Source organism: Thalassophryne amazonica, chromosome 1, assembly GCF_902500255.1.
Source record: "Thalassophryne amazonica chromosome 1, fThaAma1.1, whole genome shotgun sequence".
NCBI lineage: Eukaryota > Metazoa > Chordata > Actinopteri > Batrachoidiformes > Batrachoididae > Thalassophryne > Thalassophryne amazonica.
The window spans coordinates 172808727-172821334 of NC_047103.1; the positions used below are offsets into that span (position 1 = coordinate 172808727).

Below are 12608 nucleotides of genomic sequence, written 5' to 3' on the forward strand. Positions count from 1 at the left end.
CAGCAAAGGAGAAGTGCTCACTATCACAGATTTAGACTGGTTTGTGAACAATATTTGAGGGAAATGGTGATATTGTGTATGTGGAAAAAGTTTTAGATCTTTGAGTTCATCTCATACAAAATGGGAGCAAAACCAAAAGTGTTGCGTTTATATTTTTGTTGTGTATATATATATATATATATATATATATATATATATATATAAACTAAAAGCTTTCACACGTAACAATTCCTCTTGCAGAAGAGGAATTATTTACATACAGGAAGTGTGTAGAAAAAAAGCAATAGAAGAAGAAGCCCTTCTGAGTGAATCACTGAGTGGTTCAGGAAGACTGATTGGTCAGGACAGAGGGGGGTGGGGCTTTTTCCTCATCATTTTGTAAAGACATATTTACACAAAACAAAGCAGCGCCGTGCTAATTAAGATGTGCAAAGCAAAAATAAAATAAACACAATCCAGTTTTACAAGAACTTTCTCTAAACCATCGGTAACAGCGTTTGGTGGTGGTACGAAATTTTTGGTTTGTTCTAAATTAAATCATCCAGAGACACAAACACAAAAAGTCAAAATGGCTAACGCAGTCATTTAGTCTGGTCTGAGGCGTGAAAGTTCGTGATTTACTTTGTGTTTCCAGGAAAAAAACAGATGTTCCTGCAAAGTTTCAACACGTACAATTGGTTAACATGTTGCTAGCATGTTAGCAGGTATGGCTAACGGCTGAGCTGCTCATGAATAAAATATCATGCAAACTGCAGCGCGTCAATGCTTGGAAAATAAATGTTGGAGAAAATGTCATCATTCTGTCTGATTTTTTTTTTTTAATCCATAACATCCTGTGAGACTGCAGGAAGTGCTTCCCATCATCTGAAGGGTTTATGTTTTTCACACTGCGGTGACACTGTTCGCACAAACAAAGAAGAAGAAGAAGAATTCCCTTTTTGCTCCACGCGGCTTCTCAAAAGATTTTATAAAATTTTTGTGAACAGTGTTCAGTTTGAGTGACAGTTTGTTTTCAGGGAAATTTCTCAGTTAAACATCTGAATTCTTTAACATGACATCTGCGGCACAGAATCGTGCATCACGCATTTGCCTAAAGCTGCTTCTTGGATTATCTGTCTCAGCATGCTGTGGGGATCCCCCGCTGACAAACGCTGCTCTAGTATAAATAATCGATACATCCTGACATTTCAAAGAAAACATTTCAAAGAATCTGATAGAAACTGACCGAGTCCAGGTTTGGTAATTAATAAGTCGATGTTACGACATGTCCGATTACCAGCCGATGTTACGACATGCCCGATTACCAGCTGGATTTGATTTTAGAACACTTACACTTTTAGAGATGGACAGAAATCATCACAAGAGAGGATAAAAATAAAAAATGTAAATTTCAAATTTTACACATCTGGACAAACTACATGTGTAAATGACCTTTTTGTTTTTAAGCCACTCCCTCCTGACAGAGGGCGGGGCTTATTAACTAGCCCGACTGCATCTGTGACGTACACAGTTGTTTCTTCGTTTGGATGGAGTTTGTGTTTTTAAGTGTTTTCATGTTTTTTGATGTTACACAGCATCATTATCGTTAGAACATCGTTTCATTAATTTTTTTGCTGTGAAGTGAACGAAGTGAAAAATTTAAACTTTGTGTTTTGAGATCGAGGTGGAACATGTCTTTTGTTAATTTAATTTTCTTAACGTCACGTAGTCATTGGTCCCTGAGCCTGGAAAGATCGTCCAAATGCGAATAACTTTATTTAAATAAAAAACAACGGGAAAATTTTAATTATTGGTCCGGAAACACATCAAGGAACAACATTACAGTTAAATAAAAACAACACACTGCGAATAAATGAGCTTTAAAATTTTACATCAACATATTCACATAAAAAAATGTGTCAAAGTAGGAACGTTCATTAAAAACAGACAAAACATGGTGACACAGAGGTCACATGACCACCGACAGCATCATTGTTTAAGTCTCATGTTTGTTGATCGATTTTGTCTTCACAGAGAAGTTCTGAAGGTTGCACAGGTTGATCGGTTGGGTGTGTGTGTGTGTGTGTGTGTGTGTGTGTGAATATTTAATTTGTTAAAAAAAAGACAAATATTTGGGGGGAAAATCCTTATCCGAGTATTTTTTTTTTTTTTTTGAAAAAATCAAGTTTATTATTTTGGAAACATTGCAAGTATAAACTCACACATTTTTGTCAATAAAGTCTTATTTTAAGATTAAAAAAAGATTTTAGATAAAAATTTTTGTTTTGCCGTCAAAAGAAAACGATTAAAACGTTACGACATTAAAATTTTGAAAAATGCAGAAAATCTTCAAACATTTTGGATGATTCATAAATTCAAGTTTGTGATTTGGAGAAATTTTCTCTCAGATCCGTTTACGTGAGTTGTTTCTAATCACGGCACATTTATCTCGCCTGCCTGAGATTTTTTCCGCTAAAACGTTCACACAAAAAAGTTTGTTTCAAAATATTTGGAATCATGTGCCTCATTCTTGCAACAGCACAAATTTTAAAAATCGTATAACTTTAATATTTTTACAGTGTCCCTAATATTTTGTCACAGGTGAAGGACTAGCACAGCGTAAAAACTGAAGTACGACTGTTGGACGAAAATGTCAGTGGTTCACTTGTTCATCAGTTTATCAACTTTCTCGTATTTCACTCAAGAAATTTTGCTGATGTCGAACGTTTGTTGAACTTTAAAATAATGCAATCTGCCGACGTTGTCATAAATGATAACAGCTGCCATATTAGCACGTAGCTAACTGCTTTACTGGCGTAGAAACTCTTCCAACAACATAATAACAAAGAATCGGATTGTACAGATACACCCACTTTAGCTGATTATTAACTTATTATCATTAGCAACGTCCTAGCTATGTAGCTAACTACCAAATTCAACACAATGGCTTGATGTTCAAGCTAGCTTAGCTAGTTAGAGTGCAGCTAGCCTGAATGTGTATTTGTGAAGAAATGTGTTCACCAGGTAACGAGTGAACTTCCTAAATAGTTTAGAAGCTAGATATTCGGTTAGCGTCACGGTGACGACCTACAACACTGCACGAGTCACTAAACACCGTCGTGTAAACGAGTGCCGAGCTCCGCCTATTTCTGAGAATGCACAAATGGAATTGACGTAATCGTGCAACGCTGGACGAAAGTTCTGAGTGACTCAGTTTGTGTGTCTTGAGTTAGCATAAAAACATTGTTAGTGTTTGTTTTGGACATGTGCACGTAGTGTTCCAGGAGTGAATGAGCGTGCACGTACACACTGTGCTGTGACTGGTTGGCAAAAATCATGTGATTATTTCCCAAAAGGTGTTGATTGCACAAATATGTTTTGAGTGTAACGACAGGTGCAGAACTGGAGGTGGCGCCGTAGTGCGAGAGTAATCATCTATTTTCCCAGCATACTTTGGGGTGTTCCCTCTTCAGACCTTGACGCGGCTCTCCCAAACAGATGCAGCGTCATGACTTCTCACCCAGTCTCTGAGTGGACAGTGGCAGGTGTAGTGGGCGGGGCTTAGCATTGTTCACTGAGATTGGTTAAAGTTTCTTGAGTCATATGAGGGCGGCGCTCCCGGCACTGCTGCAGCTGTTGTTGCGATTGGTGTTCCGGCGTGACAGGTTGGGCGTGGCCATGAGCGGGTAGCGCTCATCGGGACATCCGTACTGCGCTAGCATGTCCACGCACTCCTGACTGCTGGCCTGCCGAGCGTATGCCATGGCACTGTTCCCGTGGGCGTCCCTCGCCATCAGGTCCACGCCGTACTGCAGAGAGACAAACAAATGCAACGATTCTGAATCATGCTTACAAACATGGCAGAAAACAGACGCGCCAGTGCAGGCGCCGGAAGTCAGCGTATTCCATTAAAGTAAAAAAAAAGGGTAAAGCACTCTCGTTTGAACCCTGCGTGATATCACGGGATTTGACCACTAACAGGGACCTGCGTTCCCATTGTGCAACATATACACAACATTACTTCACATGGACAAATGGTGCACTGTTTTGTTTTCGGCTGCAATCACAGAAGCAATTGTGAAAAGTGCAGGTTTTTTTGGTTCCCAGTGGAGAAGAAACGACGAGACAAATGTGAGACGTCGTGTCGGTAAGTGTTAGCCTACACAGCTAACCAGAGTAGCTCCGTTCTCTCACTGTAAAAATACAGCAGTGCCGAAAAAATACAGGAACACTGGAAAATACTGCAACACTATAAAAATACAGCAGCACATAAAAATACTGCACTGTAAAAATACAGGAACACTGAAAAATACTGCAACACTATAAAAATACAGCAGCACATAAAAATACTGCACTGTAAAAATACAGGAACACTGGAAAATACTGCAACACTAAAAATACAGCAGCACATAAAAATACTGCACTGTAAAAATACAGGAACACTGAAAAATACTGCAACACTATAAAAATACAGCAGAACATAAAAAATACTGCACTGTAAAAATACAGCATTGAAAAAATACAGGACTGTAAAAAAGCATTAACACTGAAAAAATACAGCAGCAATAATATAAAAAAAAAAACTGCAACACTGAAAAATACAGCAACATTATAAAAATAGCAACACTGTAAAAAAAATTATAGAAAAAAGAACTATAAAAACACAGCAATGTTTCATAATACGTTAATATACTCCAGACAATAATACAAAAACACAAATGCACACAACAATTAATTATCTGATACAAAATATACTGTAGTATAAAGAAAATAATTAACTTACAATATTAATTTATTTAACCTTTACTTAACTAGGTTAGTCCCACTTAGATGGAGACCTCTTTTACAAGGGAGACCTGGACAATTATAAAGTTTCCAGTCCATCAAACACGAGGAGAACACGCAAACTCCACACAGAAAGGACACAGGTGAGAACTGAGTCCATAAACGTCTTACTGTGAGGCAACAGTGCTAACCACTAAGCCACTGTGCTGCGCCGTTCGCCTCATCCCGCAATACTAGTTCTGCTTACCAAAAGTGGCCCACTAGGCAGCTTGCATTCCACGCCCGGCTCCAAGCCAGTGAGCCGGGCTTCTTACCCATTTAAAGTTTGAGAATAGGATGAGATCGTTTTGGCCCCAAGGCCTCTAGTCATTCGCTTTACCAGACAAAGCTGCAAGCGGGGAGTGCCAGCTATCCTGAGGGACACTTCGGAGGGAACCAGCTACTCGATGGTTCAATTAGTCTTTCGCCTCTACACCCAGGTCGAATGGCCGATTTACACGTCAGGACCACCACGGGCCTCCAGCAGTTTCCTCTGGCTCCGCCCTGCCCAGGCATAGTTCACCACCAGTGGTAGGCACAGCTAACCTAAAGGTTAGCTTCGATAACCGCTAATACGCTAACTGAAAAGTGAACTACCTTAGTCAGGAGAATACAACAGCTAACCACTAAGTTTTAGTATTGACTCTGGTACACTGTCAGCTACTGACAAGCCAGTTTTGAGTTTAAGCACCGCCAACGCGTCTGAGTAAAAACAAAGGTGATCACAAACCCAACACAAACAATGAGTCAGAGCTTATGTCTTTGAGCGCCCTGCCCAGTGCTGTAAGGAAGAGTCAATTACTTTCAGCATGGAACAGTACAGATGTGGGACATCAAAAGCAAAGCAGTTTTGACTTATGGTTTTGATTTTATAAATGAAATGAATTCCAGACAGTTTATCAAATTAACATCAACTTTGTCATTTTTACAAAGTGAAAAATATCGCACATATGTTTTAGTTTTATACTAATGCGCTAATTCTGAAGGTTTGAGCCTTAACACACACAGATGCCAAAAAGCATTATGGGAAAATGAGCCTCCACTCATCACTGGTTGGTTGGTTTATTTATCTGTAAAAAACCAACACACAAGTTACTGTAACGTGTGTTGCTTTTTTACAGATAAATGTGAATTTGTGTATGTGTACAGTAAGTCAGACTTGTTTGTAGTGGGGGTTGGCCTCCGCCAGGGCTGCACCTTGTCACCAATCCTGTTTATGATATTCATGGACAGGATATTGAGGTGTAGTCGGGGTGAGGAGGGTTTCCAGTTTGGTGGATTCAGGGTCTCAAAACTGCTTTTTGCAGATGATGTGGTCCTGTTGGCTTCATCAACCTGTGACCTCAAACACTCACTGGATCGGTTCACGGCCAAGTGTGAAGCTGCTGGGATGAGGATCAGCACCTCAAAATCTGAGGCCATTGTTCTCAGCAGGAAACCAATGGATTGCCTACTCTGGGTAGAGATTGAGGTCTATGGATTGCCTACTCTGGGTAGAGATTGAGGTCTTGCCCCAAGTGAAGGAGTTCAAGTACCTTGGGATCTTGTTCACGAGTGCGGGGACAATGGAACGTGAGATTGGCTGGAGAATCAGGGGCGGCGTTGCATTCACTCTACCGTACTGTTGTGACAAAAAGGGAGCTGAGCCTAAAGGCGAAGCTCTCAATCTACTGGTCAGTCTTTGTTCCTACTCTCACCTATGGTCACGAGGGTTGGGTCATGACCGAAAGAACTAGATCGCGGGTACAAGTGGCCGAAATGGGTTTCATTAGGAGGGTTGGTGGTGTCTCCCTTAGAGATAGGGTGAGATGTTTGGTCATCCGTGTGGAGCTCGGAGTAGAGTCGCTGCTCCTTCGTGTTGAAAGGACCCAGCTGAGGTGGTTCAGGCATCTGGTAAGGATGCCTCCTGGACACCTCTCTAGGGAGGTCTTCTAGGCACGTCCATCTGGGAGGAGACCCCGGGAAGACCCAGGACAAGGTGGAGAGATTATATCTCCACACTGGCCTGGGAACGCCTCGGGATCCCCCAGTCAGAGGTGGTTAATGTGGCACAGGAAAAGGAAGTCTGGGGTTGCCTACTGGAGCTGTTGACCCGCGACCCGAACCCGGAAAAGCGGTTGAAGATGAGAAGATGTGTATTTGTAAATATGTCATTTATTTGGATGCTATTCACACTCCTATGGTGGCAGTGTTCCATGGATTTTGGGTCAAAATCCATAGAACACTGGCATCTGTGTGTGTTAAGGCTCAAACCTTCAGAATTAGCCAGTTACTTTAAGACAAAAACGTGTGCGATATTTTTCACTCTAAAAACGACAGAGTTGATGTTAATTAGATAAACTGTCCAGAATTAGCTTCATTTTTAAATCAAAACCATAAGTGAAAACTGCTTCGCCTTTGATGTCACCTGCCACATGTCTGGGGCACTGTATGTTGAATTTAAATAACTTCTTTTTTTTTTGCAGCAGCAGCAGCCTGGCATCCAGGCCCCTTCTGCTGGGGTCAGGTGGAGCTCAGCTCCTCACAGCTGCCCGACTACTGCAAAACACATAAGACAGGAACTAACGTGTGATTTCAGGGTTTACAAACTTTTTTGACTGTTCAGCTTTACTAACTATGCCAGCAAATAGACATTAGTGGACTAAAAATTAGCGGAACTAAATTTAGCAGAAGCTAATTGGTCCACTGATGGTTTTCAAAGTTAGCTGAAAAATTAATCCGCTAACAAAAAAGTTAGCTTCGCTAGTTAGTGGTTAGCAGAATAGCGGAACTGTGCCCACCACTGTTCACCACCATCAATATATACAAAATGAATGTAGACACTAATATACATAATTTAAAAAGTAATATGAAAAACACTAATATACAGAGAAAATGAAGCATTTGATATATAAAATACTACAATATACAGGAAAAACTAATTTATAATAGTAATATACAAAAACGTGGTTAGCACTGTTGCCTCACAGCGAGAAGGTAATGGGTTCAATTCCCGCCTGTGGCCTTTCTGTGTGGAGTTTGCATGTTCTCCCCATGTTTGTGTGGGTTTCCTCTGGGTGCTCCGGTTTCCTCCCACATGCAAAAGACGTGGGTTTGGTGGACTGGAATCTTTAAATTGTTAGTAGGTGTGCGAGTGGGTGTGAGTGTATTTGTCTGTTTGTGGCCCTGTGACAGACTGGCCCCGCACCACGCTCTATGACTGCTGGGATAGACTCCAGCCCTCCGCGACCCTTAATTGGACTAAGTGGTTGACGATGAGTATGAGTGTGTGTGTGTGTGTGTGTGTTAAATTGTAAAATATAGTTACGGTTTAATTCTAACGTCTTAAATAAAAAAACATTTCTGCTGGTTAATTCTTTCATTAAAACGGCCCCAATTTTTTAATTTTTTTCTGCAAATAAAATGTTTATGCTTAAAGTGATTCATTACAAAGTAACATTTTTTTATATGTCAGAATAAATATCTTGTCCAGAATTATGAACTGCGTAAATATGATTCTACTAAAAGAACTGAAAGAAGAAGTCAGACTTTAGGAACACCTAACCCAAACCCTGACCGACGGGGTTAGTGGTTTGGGTTAGTGGTCTTGGTTTGAGTTAGTGGTTTGGGTTAGGGGTTTTGATTTGGGTCAGGGTTAGCCCGTCTTACCCAGATGAGGAGCTGTGTGATGACCACATTGCCTTTGCGGCTGGCGAGGTGCAGCGCGTTGCGTCCGTCGCCTTCGCCACACGTCTCGTTGACCTGGTGACGGGAGCCGTGTGCCAGCAGCAGGATGACTGTGCACAGATCCTCCTCAGCTGCCGCCCTCAGGAGCTGCTGGCCCACAGAGAGCTCTGTGGACGGCAGCGAGGCCACAAAGAGACGCTGCTCATACTTAGCCCGTATCCAGCGCTCCCTCTCCTCCCTGAAAAACACCAGAACCATCAGAACCAGGGCCCACGGCCCAGAACCCAGAACTCAAAGACGTTTAATTAAAACACCAAAACCAGCAGAAGTATTGGATTACTTTGAGAAGAAAACAGAAGACATCAAGTTGAACATATCCCAGCATGCCTTAATCCAGCCACTACACCCTGCTATTGAGGTGGGCGCCACTACTGAGGTATCACCTAGATTTACAGAATTTGATAGTATCTCACTAGGCATGCTGACAAAACTCGTAATGTCAACAAAAAGCACAACCTGTTTATTTGATCCTATACCAACAAAACTGTTTAAGGACCTGTGGCCCACTCTTGGGCCGACTGTGCTGGAAATTATTAATCTTTCTTTAACGTCTGGATCTGTTCCTAAATGTTTCAAATCTGCAGTGATTAAACCATTACATAAGAAATCTAATCTTGACCCTAGTGTATTGACAAACTATTGGCTGATATCAAATCTATCATTTTGCTCTAAAATTCTGTGGAAAAAGTGGTGTCATGGCAGCTCGTGGACTATCTTACTGAGAATAATCTCTTTGAGCCACTTCAGTCTGCTTTTAGAAAATAGCAAAACACAAACATCCCAGACAGACAGACGGAGCAAAACAAATGAAGTTGTGTCTGATAACGAAGCTTCTGAGCAGCGGCTCTGATTTACAGAGGAGATGACACAGTTCACCCCGAAACTCTTAACTTCTTCAGAGTCTGTTGGATTTTGGAACTTAAAGTGCCGTGATGCTGCTGCTGTGATCATGGACGTGTGTGGACACACAGATACAGTGGGGAAAATAAGTATTTGACCTCCTGTTAATTTTTTGCAGGTTTTCCCACCTACAAAGAATGTTGAGGTCTGTAACGTTTATCATAGGTACACTTCAACTGTGAGAAACAGAATCTAAAAAAATAAATAAAGGGTAAGGATGATTCTGCGAAAGCTCAGAACTACACAGGAGGACCTGGTCGAGGACCTGGTCAATGACTTGAAGAGAGCTGGGACCACAGTAACAAAGATTACATTAGTAACACATGATGCTGTCATGGTTTAAAATCCTGCAGGGCAGCAAGGTCCCCCTGTGTAGTTCTGAGCTTTCTCAGAATCATCCTTACTCCACAAAGTGAGATCTTGCATGGAATCCCAGACCAGAGGGAGATTGACAGTCATCTTTTGTTTCTTCCACTTTCTAATAAATAATCAGAACAGTTGTTGTCTTCTACCAAGCTGCTTGCCTGTTGTCCTGTAGTCCATCCCAGCCTTGTGCAGGTCTACAGTTTTGTCCCTGGTGTCCTTAGACAGCTCTTTGGTCTTGGCTATGGTGGACAGGTTGGAGTGTGATTGATTGTGTGAACAGGTGCCTTTTATACAGGTAACAGGTGCAATTAATACAGGTAAAGAGTGCAGAATAAGAGGGCTTCTTAAAGAAAAATTAACAGGTCTGTGTGAGCCAGAATTCTTGCTGGTTGGAAGGTGTTCAAATACTTATGCAATAAAATGCAAATTAATTAACAAAGATTACATTAGTAACACATGATGCTGTCATGGTTTAAAATTCTGCAGGGCAGCAAGGTCCCCCTGCTCAAGCCAGCACATGTCCAGGCCCATTTGAAGTTCACCAATGACCATCTGGATGATCCAGAGGAGGCATGGGAGAAGGTCATGTGGTCAGATGAGACCAGAAAAGAGCTTTTTGGAATCAACTCCACTTACCATGTTTAGAGGATGAGAACAACCCCAAGAAAACCATCCCAACCGTGAAGCATGGGGGTGGAAACATCATACTCTGGGGGTGCTCTTCTGCAAAGGGGACAGGACGACTGCACCGTATTGAAGGGAGGATAGATGGGGTCATGTATTGCGAGATTTTGGAAAACAACCTCCTTCCCTCAGTAAGAGCATTGAAGATGGGTCATGGCTGGGTCTTCCTGCATGACAATGACCCTAAACACACAGCCAGGGCAACCAAGGAGGGGCTCCGTAAGAAGCATTTCAAGGTCCTGGAGTGGCCTGGCCAGTCTGCAGACCTGAACTCAATAGAAAATCTTTGGAGGAAGCTGAAACTCCAAACCTGAAAGATTTGGAGAAGATCTGTATGGAGGAGTGGACCAAAATCCCTGCTGCAGTGTGTGAAAACCTGGTCAAGAACTACAGGAAACGTCTGACCTCTGTAATGGCAGACAAATGTTTCTGTACCAGTTGTTAAGCTCTGTTTGTCTTGGGGGTCAAATACTTATTTTATGCAATAAAATGCAAATTATTTAAAAATCATTCAATGTGATTTAATGGATTTTTATTTATTTTTTTTTTTGATTCTGTCTCTCACAGTTGAAGTGAACCTACGATAAAAATTACAGACCTCTACATTCTTTGTAGGTGGGAAAACCTGCAAAACTGACGGGGTCAAATACTTATTTTCCCCACTGTGTGTGTGTGTGTGTATATATATATATATATATATATATATATATATATATATATATATATATATATATATATATACATATATACCTCATACAAAGTATAAACTGATGACAGAACTAATGTTTCAAAGAGGCAAACATACAAGCAGCAGTGCACCATAAACAAGACAAAATCAATTAACCTAATTTGACATATTATAGCAAGCCTTTAAAGGCCAACTAAAGTACCAAGAGACTTTATGTTATTTGGGCAATTGTTCCAAATATTGACACCTTTAACAGAAACACAATGACTCTTTACAGTGGTTTGAAACTTTGATATCTGAAATAACAATGTCCCTCAAACATTAGAACTGGAGTCTCTTGTTTTAAACAGGTCCTGGACGTGTTGGAGCAGAAGTTTGTTTTGCACTCTGAACATGAATTGTATTATGATAGAATCAATCATATCCCAAAATTTCAAAATATACAAACAGGTGAACAATGGATTTGTTGGCTCACGACATGGTTTCTTACTAATAATTCTTATAGCTTTCTTTTGGAGTAAAAATATAGGATTTGTGTTAGATTTGTAGGTGGTTCCCCAAACTTCAATACAGTCGGCCATGTATGGAACAAGTACTGAATGATATAAAGTAACTAATGAATGTTGGGGAGGAAGTCTTGTGCTTTGTACAAAATGGCAATAATCTTTGACATTTTAGATTTAACATAATTTATGTGTTTTCCAATGTAGATATTTGTCAATAAAGACCCCAAGAAACATGGTTTCATTAACAAGTTAAATTTCAACACTGTGTACTCGTAAATTTCTACATAAATTTCTGGGCTCCTTTAGAGATAGGGTGAGGAGCTCGGTCACTCAGGAGGAGCTCGGAGTCGAGCCGCTGCTGCTCCACATCGAAAGGAGCCATCTGAGGTGGCTCAGGGATCTTTTCTGGATGCCCCCTGGACGCCTCACTGGAGAGGTGTTCCGGGCATGTCCCATCTGGAGGAGGCCCTGAGGAAGACCCAGGACATGCTGGAGGGACTACGTCTCTCGGCTGGTTTGGGAACGCCTCTGGGTTCCCTCGGAGGAGCTGGGGGAGGTTTGTGTGGATCAGGAGGTCTGGGCGGCTTTGCTTGAGCTGCTGCCCCCGCGACCCGACTCCAGTTAAAGCAGAAGAAAATGGATGGATGGATTTCTGGGCTTGTTTCCAAATATGATACACTTTGTTTACCAAAGTGAAGCGATTCCTTAAACCCCTGTAGTTCCCTCTCCATCCCCACTACAAAACACAGTTGTGTCATCAGCAAATAAAATACAACTCACAAACTTAGAAACTAAACATATGTCATTAATGTATAAAAGAAACAGCAAAGGTCCAAGGACTGAGCCCTGGGGCACCCCACAAGTGCACCTCAAAAATTCAGAGTTTATCCCACTCAAGTGAACATATTGATACCTATCTATCCTGGCTATCCAGT

At 41.3% G+C, this 12608-nt stretch overlaps 1 protein-coding gene across 1 annotated transcript in view; it reads right to left on the reverse strand.

Annotated features, from left to right (window-relative positions):
* Window positions 1-1613: 1613 nt before the first annotated feature.
* The window catches only part of agap1 (ArfGAP with GTPase domain, ankyrin repeat and PH domain 1), a 198894-nt gene continuing 187899 nt past the window's right edge, over window positions 1614-12608 (reverse strand). Inside the window, exons 15-16 of the mRNA XM_034182035.1 lie at window positions 8452-8707; window positions 1614-3788 (exon numbers count right to left, since the gene is read on the reverse strand). Coding sequence (XP_034037926.1) covers window positions 3579-3788; window positions 8452-8707 — 466 coding nt within the window. The 3' untranslated portion in view covers window positions 1614-3578. The remainder of the gene's footprint in view (window positions 3789-8451; window positions 8708-12608) is intronic.